We start from the raw sequence: 15,261 nt of genomic DNA, 5'->3' as shown, positions 1-15,261 counted from the left end.
TTTGCAAGCGTTTTAGTAATATTTTTAAATGATTTAAGCTGTTTTTTGAAAAAATTATGCTTGCCTTCATACCTCATACACCAACTATGAAGGACAGGCCCAATTTTTTGAATGCAGCGGGGATAGTGGATAAGAAAATGGTGCTTTGGTAAAAGGTTTTTCTGAGGGTACAACTTCTTAAACAGTGTGTGGTGATCCACAATTAAATGTTTTAAATATACACATAAACCTTGAGATAACATGGGCGAGAATATAATGTTTATTATTTGAAGTAATAAAAGAAGCAGGCCCCAGTGTTGGTCAGTAGAAGTTACTAAATCTCCTAAGATAAGAGGAACATTCCGAAGTAAGCACCAGGACTGAACTGCATTCAGTCCCAGATCATTAGATCCTTCAGCTAAATTAACAGATACAGGCCAGTTGTTTCTCTCCATGAAACCATAATCAAAACTTTGTATTCTTGAATGTATTTCTGCTGATGTAACATGTTTTTCCTTCAAATACAGAAATAATAACTTCAATTCGTACTGGCCCACCCCTTCTAACACATCATGCATCACATCAACTGAAAAGTTCTCTGTTGTGTGAAAATACTCCAATGAATTTAATATGCATGACCTTTTCACACCAAAAACGTATGGAAGGGATGGATTACAAGCCATTTCTTGACAGTGAGCAGTGTGTATGTCTTTGGTGCGCAAAACTACTTTGGAAGAATCTTCAGAGAATTCTGTCTGAAAGTCCTCCTTTTCTGCTAAACAGAACCTGCAACAGGACCTTGCACTGAAAGACTCCACCAGTCCAAACAAACTATGTAAACCCAAATTATCACCAGTAACCTGTACTACAGTGCCACGAACATAACCATTGTATAATGGAATCTCAATACCATCACTCTCTAACACTTTAATGTCTCGAACAATGGGAGCAAAAATTTCACTAAAACCATACCGTTTAACATCTTGAGTATGAAATAAGGCGCACAGGTGTATGTTAGCCAAGAAAGAATTCCATTTTGAAGAGAAGTTTCTTAAAGTAAAATATACTCCACCCAATTTATGAATACCTCGCTTAGGACCCAGAGGGTTGGCGACCTCAAAATCATCATAGAACATCTGGATCTGTATTGTCTGCTTCTCAGTTGAGAACAGGGGGTGACTTTTAAAAAAAGATCCATCACAAATATCTCTCAGTCTAGAGTCGCTAGTAGCTGAGCTTTGCAACATTTCTGCAACATACTGACTTTTAAATATTGACTGCAGTGTAGATAAAATTGGAATATACATGAATTTATCTTGAACTACTACCTGATCATATGTTCCAGTCTTTTTATTTCGTCTTGTGTCAAATCTTGAACCAATCACACATTCAACTGGTTCTACTATTTCCCACTTGTCAGTCATAAATTTGGATCTCTTGTATTCCGAATTTAGAATTGTGAAAGGATTCTCTAACCCCTCAAAACATGCCTCAACTTTCTTGCACATTTCCGTTTCTCTTTCATTACTAAATACATCTTTTATCACTGTCTCTTTAGCATGCTCATGGATATCTTGAACGATCTCTTCCATGGAAATCACTACAGAATTCAGTGTACTTTGACCAACACCTGCTGCCTTTAGATCAGAAATTACAGCTGAACAACTATTTACAATGTATGGCGAAGATAACTGTGACTCGGCCTCTAAATATTCAGTCGACTCTTCAACATGAGAAACATTACCTGTATTGACAGTACTTTGAGGATATGAATGATCATAATCTACAGAATCAACTAAACTGCTTCCATGGCACTTATTAAGATGCTTTCTTAAACCAGAAAAACTACCAAAAGAACGTGAGCATCCTTCTTGACCACACTTCAGAAAAAGAGTCCTGCCTGTAAATAGCCCATGAATTACCTTAAAGTGTTTAACAAGGTTGTTTGGACTTCCATGGTCACTTTTGCAAAGAAAACACTTCATCGTTTTATCTCAACTAATGCACCATTCTTGCTCGCAACTCTAGGAATCTCCTTTGTTTCCCCCATGTCGATGTTATAAATGGTTGTTTGCACAAAAGTGAAAAAGCTGCTCAGAGAAAAACTGTATGACGTACCAAAGACGTAATGGGCTTTAAAGAGTTCGTCAAAAACTCCAACTGAACCTGTTGCCTTGCATGGAAGTGCATGCTTGTCAACCACAATGAAGTATGAGTGAATGGTGCTCTGTGTGGATCCCTGGGCGAGAAGGTAGGGCTGACTGCTTTGGGTGATGTTATCTAGATGTTGCTGCACACTGGTTCCAACCTACATCAAAGCACATTCAACAGAATTTTTAGGTGACTAACTTCTGACAATAGATCAGATCACCTTAAACTGTGCACAAGATTAAGGTTCCAGGATTAAAACATTCCAGGATTAAAACATTCCATGGTGACCAACGGTTTGAGGGTTCAAATGAGGGGTCAAATGTCCAAAAGTATATAATGTTTTTATTTATTTTGAAAACGACAGATTGTTTTGCTAGATAAGAACCTTATTTCTCTGATGGGATTGTGTCAAGTCTTTGAAGCAGTATTGAGACAGACTTTGAACCCTCATTTGAACCCTCAAACCGTTGGTCACCATGGAAGTCCATTATATGGAGACAAATCCTGGAATGTTTTCCGCAAAAACCTTAATTTCTTTTCGACCGAAGAAAGAAAGACATGGACCTCTTGGATGACATGGGGGTTAGTAAATAATCAGCAAAACAATTTTTATAAGTGAACTAATCCTTTAAGCATACCTTTTGAAATCTGATGAGCTGATCTACAGCTTGATATGCAGACAGCTTTCCCGGCCTCTTTCTACCTTGTGCAGATGGTGGTAGCAAATGTAGCAGCAGCAAGATGGCGGACATGTCACTGTCCCAGCCTACAAATAAGTACATTAGAACCTGGTTAACATTATGCCATGGCATAGTATTCAAATTTGAGAACTTGCACCATTACGAAAATGTACACTACACACCTACATTAAAAAGTAAAACAGTTCCATTCATACCATTCTCAACTTCAGCAGCTGACTCAGCATTGTGGATCAAATCCAAGAGCTCTGTGGTGGGTACAAGTCCGTGACTTTCCTTTATTACTTTTGCTTTGAAAGTGGTTGGCCACTTCTCCAAGAATTTGTTGGCCGTGGTCTCACCAAACATAAGTCTGAAATCTTGTTCTATCTGCAATGTAACACACACAGACAGAAGTGATGAATGATGCCTAATGCTACATTGGATATTTTGGTGATGCAGTGAATTAAGATGTCATACCAGTCCTGGTGTGTCCAGAAATCGTGGGAAGACCAAGAAGACATCTGATGATTTGGCTTCATCGTTGACCATTGCTTGCCGATATATGAAGGTCATTTCCATCTTCTCGCGGACAGTCTTTTCATCAGCAGAGTGTCTCAAAACAGAAATAGCTGCTTCCACATCCTCATCAGATGGCTGAAGGGCTGACGGGCTGACGACCACGGCCTGGCCCACCAACTTAAGAAAAAATACAATGTTAAGAACTGATTTCTGTACAATTCACAGGTCACCACTATAATCACATCACTGATCAGTAAACATACCTTTAGGAGATTTGCTGACTGAGGCACCTCTCTCCTCTGCTGTTTTTCTTTGTATGGTCTTCAATCGCCATGCAAGGTATCCCGAACCACTCTCCGGATCGTAGTAATGTTCCTATGTGATTATAAATAAATTATAAATGAGTACTATTAACATTTCAAAGAGTGAATATGTGCATAATGTTGCAATAACCCATTTACTTACATATCCATGCTGTGAGTATGGGTCTTCTAGATAGGGAAACAAAGCTACTATCCCCTGTGCATACATCACTCTGACACTTTTGGGGGGGGGATGTCCTAGCATATGAATTCAAATTTAACATCACACTCAACTGACATTGCACAACACAATTTACATAATTAATAACTGTACAACAATAACAATGTTTCTTTACAGCCCATCTATATGCTTAATGCTTACCCATGTGTTTGTCATCTCAGCAGCAAGTATGTTAATCATCTGTCTTCTGGTGGTATCTGTCAGAGATTTGGTTTTTCCATACTCTTGCATAATGCGTTCACCACCAGGCTTTGATGTTAGTATTTTTTCAATCAACTATAGGTGGAATAAAATGTGCTTTCCGTTATTGTAAAACCATATGTAATGCTGAAAAAAAAAGCTATCTAAAGAACACTTCCCATGGTGAAACAACATTCAGATTGGACTTAACAGCAATTTCCACCACTTACCGCTTTTGCCTCATAGTTTATGTGACATGGCCTTTTAGGCTGGCTTCCTTCGGCAGCAGCTATTTCTTCAACAGGGTCACACATCGTGAAATTCAGGATGACGGTGTCATCAGATGTACCCGAGCATGATGATGATTGAGAGGCACCTGTTCATTATGAAATTTGTACAAAACATAGAAACATATTACAAGAAACAGTTATTTTTAAAACAATAAATGTTCTCATTCCGGCCTTTGAACTAAACAAACTAATTTGTGAATTGTCTGAATGAATACCAAGTCCTCCATTGCCCAGCATGATTCTGAAAGTTCCAGGTGACTCCTTCACTATTTCTTCAAAAACCTCTGTGTCAACTTCTGTGTCTGACTGGTCATACACCTTAATGTCTGGCTGCCTGCTTTCTGGTATGTTGAATTTTAGACACGCTGTTTAAAAAAAATAAAATAAAAAAACATGCATTCCCTCACAAGAATCAAAGGTCATATTTAAGTTTGCCTCATGTATTCACAAAATGATGAAAGACAAGTATCTGCACCCAATTTTATGTAACTGAAAATATAAAGCACAGCAGAAATGATTAGCTAGATATCATAACATAATAGGTGCTGTATCATTGGGTGATATTGCTTTAACCTAATGACCCACCTTCTTTCAATAAAGCATCCAATGTCAGCTCAGACAGCTTGACATATTTCTGCTCTTCCCCGAATTGAACACGCAACAGCATTTTGCCCCTGTTAACAAAAAAATATATATTCAAAATCATAATTTAGGGCTGGTTCAACTAAGAATTATCTATCCATTTCTCTCAGTAGTGGCAATGCACTATGCATTACTTAGATGTTACACTGCAATTACAAAGAGTGGCTGAAGTTATGCTGGTTGAATATAACGTTAGGCTATTTTCTGCACCAAATGGGTTAACGTTAACTTAGGCTAGTTAAAGTTTAGAGGCACCGCGTCCCACTAGCTACCAAATAACTGTGCCAAAGTTAGCTAGCTCATTAGCTATTTTAGTTCAAACAGTAACCCGTTAAAATGGTTAAGCCATGTTAAACAAACACGTCATGCAATCAGTGATCTAGAGCTAGACCAACATCAGAATCATGCTAACATTACCAGTATAAAAAACCCAGATTAACGTTGAATGGGAAGCTAAAACAATAGATATTAAATATTTTGTTGTTATATCGACCGAGCTAACGTTATTTTACGCATAAATCATTCTGACCAAATTCATTCGTGAAAATATTGCAAGTAAGAAACACAGTTACCGATACGGATTAGCTGGTTAGTTGTATTATGACCTCAACTAATATCAGCACAACTCTAAAATTATGTAAAGTTAAAAAATACCGTTTGTGTGTTGACAACACAGGGATTATTACTTACCTAGCAATATCAGTGGCCTAACGTTACTCCAGAGCGATCTTTCTCCACCGACAAACGTGCCAATCTTCAGCACAACAGAGTGGCGGGTATTTATCACTGCTGTAGAGTTGAAATTGTCATGCGTTTCTGCAGATTTTTACACTCACTTTTAACTCCACTGATAGAGCAACTTTACTCTCCCAAATGTTGAAAATACTCTATTTGGGTTAAAATAACTTTACTCTGAAATATTAACACCCCATTTTTTACTGTGTATGTGTATACAGTATGTGTTTGTATGTGAATATATTATATAGTGTTTGTGCGCGTGTCTCATGTAACATTCATATTAAATGCAATTCATGATAAGTGCATGTTGTTAAAGTATTTGTGCGCAAGGGGCAGTGCAGCGCATAAACAGTTTAGCGCGCGCTCTCGGGTTAAAGCGCACAGAGCACAAACTCTCTCTTCCTATAAATCCTTGGTAAGGATCCTTGGTTCCAGAATCCCGTCCGTTCTCGCTTAGACGGCTCTGGTTATTTTTATTTTTATATTTTAAGGTGTGTGTGTGTCTGCGCGCGCATCTCATATACAATGTATGTGCTTCAAATTATTTTCATAAGGATGAAATGAGATGCCCAAATTCGTGCTTTGAAATTCATAGTAAGTTTCTTATATAGTTTATATAATCTCTTGTAATCTCTTGTAATCTCTTAACAGGAACAAATTAATAAAAGACGCGGCAATGTCTCGGTTTAAATGGTCTTAAATTAATTTAATTACCTGATAGTAGGTTAGCTTATAATCTGATAGTGTTAACTATGCGAATGTCCTGATTCGTGAATATGCCAACATGTCTTATTTAAAACTTAAAAATGTGTCGCCATCATCAGAAGACATGAATGAATTATATATATATAGTTTTTACAGTGGTGTGAAAAACTATTTGCCCCCTTCCTGATTTCTTATTCTTTTGCATGTTTGTCACACAAAATGTTTCTGATCATCAAACACATTTAACTATTAGTCAAAGATAACACAAGTAAACACAAAATGCAGTTTTTAAATGATGGTTTTTATTATTTAGGGAGAAAAAAAATCCAAACCTACATGGCCCTGTGTGAAAAAGTAATTGCCCCCTGAACCTAATAACTGGTTGGGCCACCCTTAGCAGCAATAACTGCAATCAAGCGTTTGCGATACCTTGCAACAAGTCTTTTACAGCGCACTGGAGGAATTTTGGCCCACTCATCTTTGCAGAATTGTTGTAATTCAGCTTTATTTGAGGGTTTTCTACCACAACATGCCACAACATCTCAATAGGATTCAGGTCAGGACTTTGACTAGGCCACTCCAAAGTCTTCATTTTGTTTTTCTTCAGCCATTCAGAGGTGGATTTGCTGGTGTGTTTTTGGGTCATTGTCCTGCTGCAGCACCCAAGATCTCTTCAGGTTGAGTTGATGAACAGATGGCTGGACATTCTCCTTCAGGATTTTTTGGTGGACAGTAGAATTCATGGTTCCATCTATCACAGCAAGCCTTCCAGGTCCTGAAGCAGCAAAACAACCCCAGACCATCACACTACCACCACCATATTTTACTGTTGGTATGATGTACTTTTTCTGAAATGCTGTTACTTTTACGCTAGATGTAACGAGACATGCACCATGCTTCCAAAAAGTTCAACTTTTGTCTCTTTTGTCTCTCCACAAGGTATTTTCACAAAAGTCTTGGCAATCATTAAGATGTTTTTTAGCAAAATTGAGACGAGCCTTAATGTTCTTTTTGCTTAAAAGTGGTTTGCGCCTTGGAAATCTGCCATGCAGGCTGTTTTTGCCCATTCTCTTTCTTATGGTGGAGTCGTGAACACTGACCTTAATTGAGGCAAGTGAGGCCTGCAGTTCTTTAGATGCTGTCCTGGGGTCTTTTGTGGCCTCTTGGATGAGTTGTCTCTGCGCTCTTGGGGTAATTTTGGTCAGACGGCCACTCCTGGGTAGGTTCACCACTGTTCCATGTTTTTGCCATTTGTGGATAATGGCTCTCACTGTGGTTTGCTGGAGTCCCAAAGCTTTAGAAATGGCTTTATAACCTTTACCAGACTGATAGATCTCAATTACTTTTGTTCTCATTTGTTCCTGAATTTCTTTGGATCTTGGCATGATGTCTAGCTTTTGAGGTGCTTTTGGTCTACTTCTCTGTGTCAGGTAGCTCCTATTTAAGTGATTTCTTAATTGAAACAGGTGTGGCAGTAATCAGGCCTGGGGGTGACTACAGAAATGGGGGGCAATCCCTTTTTCACACAGGGCCATGTAGATTTGGAGTTTTTTTTCTCCCTTAATAACATAAACCTTCATTTAAAAACTGCATTTTGTGTTCAATTATGTTATCTTTGACAAATAGTTAACGGTTTTTGATGAGCAGCAACATTTAAGTGTGACAAACATGCAAAAGAATAAGAAATCAGGACGGGGGCAAATAGTTTTTCACACCACTGTGTATACAACGAGATGTAGGTGTATATTCACCTTTGATGTAGGTGTAATGGTATCAAACCGGTTTCGGGGATGGGGGAATTGGCAGAATTGAGGTTTAAAACTAATTAACAAGACCGAGCAGACATCCCTGCCTAAAATGTATTTCACCAGCAAAACATAGAATAAATAGAAATAAAATGTTTAATGGTACCAATTAAATCAGGCTTCATAATTACTTTGAGTGTAATTCACAAATTTATTGAATATATTATGTTTTTACAGCATGTGTTTGAATGTGAATATATTATATAAGTATGTCATGACATGTAATTAGGAGAAAAATCTCAACTAAGAATGTCTTGAAACATAATGCAGTAACTTTATAAGCCCGCAATCTTATTAGCGTTAATTATCGCCAGCCGGCACGAATAGGCGGCTCCGTCCCTTTGCCGCCTATTCAGGAAGTCTAGAGTGAGCGAGTAGCGATAGTGCACACCGTCACAGAAAGTAAAGTTGAGGATCACGATGCTCAACATCCCGGAGCCCAAACCCCATTTAAATTAAATTAACAAATATTGTAAGTAAATAACAATAGCCCACGTTTAGAAAAGCATTTTTATTTAGATTATAAAAAAATAATCCTGCATTGTTCCAGCTGCCACTGTTCTGGTGGCTCTGTCAGAGTCAATCATTCTGTAACAAACCTGTAAATTTCCATGTAAAACAGGTACATTTGTATGAATAAATTAATATTATGAGCTATTGATCAGTGACTTATGTAAACGACTCAGTTCAGATGTAAGTAAATGGAAAGAAAGTAAATTGCTGCGCTGTTTGGGGGAGGGACGTGCTGATGACGATTTGGTTTGCTGTGTGTGTGTGAGAGAGAGAGGTGTCAAGAGGTCTTACATACTCATGAAAAGTCAAGGATTATGTAGTGAAACAGAGGATCTGCTGAAAATTCTTAGGCACATCAGTCTCTTAACCTCAAATAAAAGGTCTTTGAGTGTTATGATATAGTTAAAATAACAGATATACAAGCGGTGCGCACTGAATACTAAACCTAAACCAGGCACGAAGATTAATAAACCAAGATAGCCCCATATCCGTTTTTTTTTATAAAAATACCAAAGGATTTTATTGTGTATAGAGTGATTAAAAACAATGCAATTTATGCTATCATAAGAAAAATCTCAATTTCTTCCATTCCAGGGATTAAAAACTGTAACAATGTCAACTTTAGAATCTAGAATCTTAACATTACACAAATTTTAATCACTAAAAGTCTCCAGAAGAGCCTCCGATTCAAGAGGTTTTTAAAGTGTGGAGAGGTCCATTTCAGTTTCTCTGAATGTATAGGTGAGAACAGCTGATTCACACCTGGGGGAGGGCGACAACCCAGGATTATTAGGAATAAGAGGCCCCTACTGCATAAATATTATTTAGTACATTCCTCCACGCTCGGGAAAAGGTATTGGTGCGGTTGAGCGCTGATTAGACTGTAGGAAATGTAGGAAATTATAATGTAGGAAATTAAAAAGAAGAATTTTTATTTAGACTATTAAAAATATTAACCTGTGTCTATTTTTAGGCATGCCAGCTGCCACTTTTTAGTTAGAAATTTTCAATACAAATCTTATAATGCCCACATGACAAAACATTGCCCTTGTTAATATTTTAACTATTAATTTTACTATATAAGAATAAAGACTATATTTACTATATAAAGAATAAAACATTTAATATATATTGTTGACTACATTTGGGCCGTGTAACGGGTTTGCCTCCAAGTGCACAGGGGGCACCATGAAGCACGGGCTCGCAGCGAGGTCTTACAGAAAAAAAATGGGAAGAAAAGGGTTAAAGGAGTGAGGATGGAAAGGAAGAAATGTGCACGTGCAGGTTTGTTTGGCATGCGGGCACGGCCTGGTGAGTGGTGGGCTGACTCTGCTCTCCGCAGATGGCCACACCGGCCCCTCCCATCTCTCGCTACATTTGAAGTCCATGGGGCGCGTTCCATTTGGCCCGCTTGCATGCCGCACTTCCGGATTGTTGCACGCACGTCGCATTTGCACCGTGTAGTAAAATCGACTGTAACCCAACAAACCCCGAGTATTTTATAGCGCGGGGTGCAAGCGCGGGATCATTAGCAAGGATAGCTCACCATTCTAACTAAGCCCCGCTTCTTCGCATATCTGAAGGTGAGGACACCTAACTAGTAAACGAGGAGCGATATTGATTTGGGCGCACGCCGTGACAGGCTAAAAAAAAAAAACATTTTCCTCAAAAATTTAACAGATAAGGACTCTGATTAATGTGCAAAAACTATAATAAAACTATATAAGACTATATAGTCTTTAGAAGACTTTTATTTAAGCGCACTCACAATAACGAAAAAAACATTATGATTTTGTAAATAAGCTAACAATAATAAGTAAATAAGGTGCGCTGTTCTGTATTGTTTTTGGTGAACTTGAGCGCATCAGAAATTGAACGCAAACGTTTTTTAAAATGGTCAGAGTCAGTCTGCTTGCTGCTTTTCCCGATGCATTCACAATCATTAGTCAACTTCTGCTGGTGCGCTCTGAAAAACTTTTTGCGTGCGGCTGAGCGCTGATTACTACGTAGTAAATTAAAGAGGAGGACACATGACGGAATTAGGCACGGCTGGTGAGCCATTTTTTAATCACTGGAATGGTAGAGATAGAAAGTTTCCTTATCGTAACATGTCTTGTATTGTTTTTAATCGCTCAATACACAACCCATCATTTTTTTAATGCTATTTTACAAGGGTAAATTCAAATTGAATAATTTAATTTGGTTTATTTATTTTTAAATAAAATCTAAAATAAAAAAATTGTGGAGTATTTAAAAGCATGCATGTTATAATAAGAAAAATCGTATTCCAGAGATTAAAAACGGTAACAATGTCAATTTTAGAATCTAGAATCCAGAAGATTTTAAATTTACACAAATTTAAGAAGAGGCCCGAAGCAAGATCCAAGATCCTCCACTTTGCTAAAACCATGCACAGTGGAGAAACTTATTCACACCTGAGAAGGGGGTATTATTTGCATTTAAATGTGTCTGACATTGCAAAGCACGCACAGTAACACTTGGACAATGGAATATCGCAGAACGTGCGAGTTGACGCCCTTGCACCGGTCACTAACCATTAAAATGTTGGATTTGAATTAAAATGTCACTTATATTCGTGTTTAATTAAATTCTTAAATCATCGTGTTCACCCATGGGTTTACTGCATAAACAGAAAGGTTTAGGGACAAAACGGAGAAGTTTCTTTTTTCTTTTTTTTTTCATTGAGTTTATTCATGCAGCACTTTTAGTATTCATAGCAAAAGCAACCCAATAGTGTGATTGAAGTACCCAAAATAACACAGAATTTTGACCCAGCATGAACAACCAAACAATGTGTTTACAGAAATCCAGCATTTTTTTTTGTGTACGACTACAGTACTAACGAATGGAGAAAGTGCAGTCAAAGCCCAGGGATTCTGCGTGCTGTCGCATTATATTCAGAAAGTAGTACATATTTTTGTGGTTATATTTTTTATTTCATGTCTGTTGTTTTATCGATAAATCTGCTGCGTTTATCAGCCTTTTGATCAAAAAGCCACACGCGCAACTCACTTTCACTTTGCACAAGATTGTATATTGAAAGCACATAAAAACAATAAAACAATTGTTTTAGGCTAACATATCATACATCATTGTAGCCTTTTTGCACACACGCGCGGGTGCGTTACAATAATAATAAGAATAATAACAATAAATTCGGAGCACTACTACTAATAATTATAATACTGATTGAAGAAAGCGCAGTCTAAGAAGTATCATCATTGAAGGAGAAAAGAAAATAAAGAATAAATAAATATTAGTATTTACAGTTTGAGCTTGACACGTTTATGAGCTCCGTCGCTTGCTGTCAAAAGGGGCCTAAGAGAGAGAACACATTTTAAGCTTCAGTAGACACACAATACTTCAAACTGAAACACGACTGCCCCCTACAGGTAATAAAGGGCATTTTTACAGCTTGCCGCGCAAAGCTGCGCCAAGTCGCAGGATCCCTTTTCTCGAAACGTGCATTTTTAATGGCGACATCTGTATACGGCTCTTTATCTTTATGTATGAATAAATAATTTTAAATGTATGTATCATGAGCTATTGATCAGTGATTTATGTAAACAACTCAGTTTAGACGTGAGTAAATGCTGCGCTGTTTGGGGCAGGGACGTGCTAATGACGATTTGGTCTGCTGTGTGTGTGTGTGTGTGTGTGTGTGTGTAAGAGAGAGAGGTGTCGAGGTCTTACATACTCATGAAAAGTCGTAGATTATTCACTGAAACATTGGCTTTGCTGAAAATAGTTAGGCACATCAGTCACTTTAACCCAAATTAAAGGGGGGTAAAATAAATAAACCGAGATGCGTGTTCATTAGCCCCACCCCCGTGAACACAGCGTATACAGAGAAAAACGCGTGCGCGAGAGGTTGTGCTCGGACTAGTCAGCTACTGCAGATTTTAAAATTGACAGTGTTACCGTTTTTTAGTCGCTGAAATGGAACAGATAGAATCTTTCCTCATCATAACATGCCTTGTATTGTTTTTAATCACTTTATACACAACCCGTGATTTTTAAAAAATTTTATAAAAATACCAATTTCTTCTATTTCAGTAAAACAGTAATAATGTCAATTTTAGAATCTAGAATCCAGAAGATGAAACTTGCACAAATTTAAAAAGAGGCCCTAATCACTACATGTCTTCAGAATTCAGGTCTTAAAGTGGGGATTGGTGCATTTCAGTTTATCTTAATGTATAGGTGAGAACAGCTGATTCACACCTGGGGAGAGTGAATAATTTGCATTTGAATGTTGTCTGCCATTGTAAAGCCGCACAGTAACACTAAAAGAACAGCAACCCAGGATTAATAGGAATAAGAGCCCCTGGTTATACTGCAGAAATATTATTTAGTACAACAAAATTCCTCAGGAAAACTTCATACGTGTGGTTAAGTGCTGATTAGACTACGTAGAAAATTAAAGAGGAGGTAAACAACTAGAGCCCGCATTTAAAAAATCATTTTTATTTAGCCTGCAGTTTTACTGTATATGCATCTATTTTAGGCGTCACAATGACGAAAAACCTTTGATTTTGTAAAATAATTAAAGAAAACAGTGTGCGCTGTTCTGTATTGTTTTCGGTAAACTTGAGCGCGTAAGAAAATGAACCGAAACTTTCTCACAGACGTAAAAAATATATACTTATAGCAAGCGAAATGTCAGCTTTTAACACTAGAAGCGCCGCGCCAGTGTCACCTACTTATAACGCGGTTTAGCGGTCATTTGACCGCCTATGGTTTTGAATGGGAAGCTGCTGCTGACACACAATGATCGCTAGATGGCGCTTTCACGCAAAGCAAATAGTTTAGCTCCAAGATCAACTTGCACTCGAACAATGCGCCATTCATTCCCGCGTTGATAATAAGCGGTATCTTTTTTTCATATTCAACTGAGAAAACCTACTACAAAGTCTCTAAGGGGACAAAGGAAGAGGGAAAAAAAGTCATGTTTGGAATTATAACCCAAAGTTTTTGACTTTTTTCTGCCGTTTTTTCTCCTCCTTTGTCCATCTAGGGGCTTCGTACTATAACAAAAAGGGAAGCTCTACTTAATTTTATACCATATGGAGAAAATTTATTAGTTTGTTCATTCTATTTAAAGCTTCTGAACGTCTCGGAGCAGCGATTTAGTTCTGAACTCGCTTCCGTGATATTATCGCTAAAACAATATTAAATTTTAATAAATCAGATCTACTACAGCAGATAATAAACTATGCTATGTCATAACCGAAGCAAACACCACGATTATGCCTCGTTTCGTTCAGTGTTGCTAGTTTCAGCTGAAACTAATTCTATACATGCAACAGAAAATGTAGATGCAGATTCCAAATGTATAAAGATGCATGCTATATACAGTGGTGTGGAAAACTATTTGCCCCCTTTCTGATTTCTTATTCTTTTGCATGTTTGTCTCACACAATGTTTTTGATCATCAAACACATTTAACTATTAGTCAAAGATAACACAATTAAACACAAAATGCAGTTTTTAAGTGATGGTTATTATTTAGGGAGAAAAAAAATCCAAACCTACATGGCCTTGTGTGAAAAAGTAATTGCCCCCTGAACCTAATAACTGGTTGGGCCACCCTTAGCAGCAGTAACTGCAATTAAGCATTTGCGATAACTTGCAATGAGTCTTTTACAGCGCTCTGGAGGAATTTTGGCCCACTCATCTTTTGTAATTCAGCTTTATTTGAGGGTTTTCTAGCATGAACCGCCTTTTTAAGGTCATGCCACAACATCTCAATAGGATTCAGGTCAGGACATTGACTAGGCTACTCCAAAGTCTTCATTTTGTTTTTCTTCAGCCATTCAGAGATGGATTTGCCGGTGTGTTTTGGGTCATTGTCCTGCTGCAGCACCCAAGATCGCTTCAGCTTGAGTTGACGAACAGATGGCCGGACATTCTCCTTCAGGATTTTTTGGTAGACAGTAGAATTCATGGTTCCATCTATCACAGCAAGCCTTCCAGGTCCTGAAGCAGCAAAACAACCCCAGACCATCACACTACCACCACCATATTTTACTGTTGGTATGATGTTCTTTTTCTGAAATGCTGTGTTACTTTTACGCCAGATGTAACGGGACACGCACCTTCCAAAAAGTTCAACTTTTGTTTTGTGGGTCCACAAGGTATTTTCCCAAAAGTTTTGGCAATCATTGAGATGTTTTTTAGCAAAATTGAGACAAGCATTAATGTTCTTTTTGCTTAAAAGTGGTTTGCGCCTTGGAAATCTGCCATGCAGCCCGTTTTTGCCCAGTCTCTTTCTTATGGTGGAGTCGTGAACACTGACCTTAATAGAGGCAAGTGAGGCAATTACTTGTGTTCTCATTTGTTCCTGAAATTTGATGATCAGAAACATTTAAGTGTGACAAACATGCAAAAGAACAAGAAATCAGGAAGGGGGCAAAAGGTTTTTCACACCACTGTGTGTGTGTATATATATATATATATATATATATATATATATATATATATATATATATATAT

The 15,261-nt window shown here is 37.7% G+C and overlaps 1 protein-coding gene and 1 long non-coding RNA gene across 2 annotated transcripts; both read right to left on the bottom strand.

Moving 5' to 3' along the window:
- Window positions 1-1,960: 1,960 nt before the first annotated feature.
- On the bottom strand, window positions 1,961-3,451 carry LOC128521493 (uncharacterized). Its single transcript, XM_053495546.1, has 4 exons — window positions 3,288-3,451; window positions 3,026-3,197; window positions 2,769-2,896; window positions 1,961-2,287 (listed from the first exon to the last, which is right to left on the bottom strand). Exons 1-4 carry the CDS (start codon window positions 3,387-3,389, stop codon window positions 1,961-1,963), a joined length of 729 nt encoding a protein of 242 aa, XP_053351521.1. The 5' UTR covers window positions 3,390-3,451.
- A 594-nt stretch (window positions 3,452-4,045) lies between these two features.
- LOC128529330 (uncharacterized) lies at window positions 4,046-4,688 on the bottom strand. The gene is made up of 3 exons (XR_008361049.1): window positions 4,558-4,688; window positions 4,283-4,428; window positions 4,046-4,148 (listed from the first exon to the last, which is right to left on the bottom strand). It is a non-coding gene; the product is annotated as an uncharacterized LOC128529330 (long non-coding RNA).
- Window positions 4,689-15,261: the final 10,573 nt, after the last annotated feature.

The sequence above is a fragment of the Clarias gariepinus genome, chromosome 1 (assembly GCF_024256425.1).
Source record: "Clarias gariepinus isolate MV-2021 ecotype Netherlands chromosome 1, CGAR_prim_01v2, whole genome shotgun sequence".
Classification (NCBI taxonomy): domain Eukaryota; kingdom Metazoa; phylum Chordata; class Actinopteri; order Siluriformes; family Clariidae; genus Clarias; species Clarias gariepinus.
The sequence above is the reverse complement of the archived record's forward strand: the minus strand, read 5'-3'. Positions and strand labels throughout refer to the sequence as shown.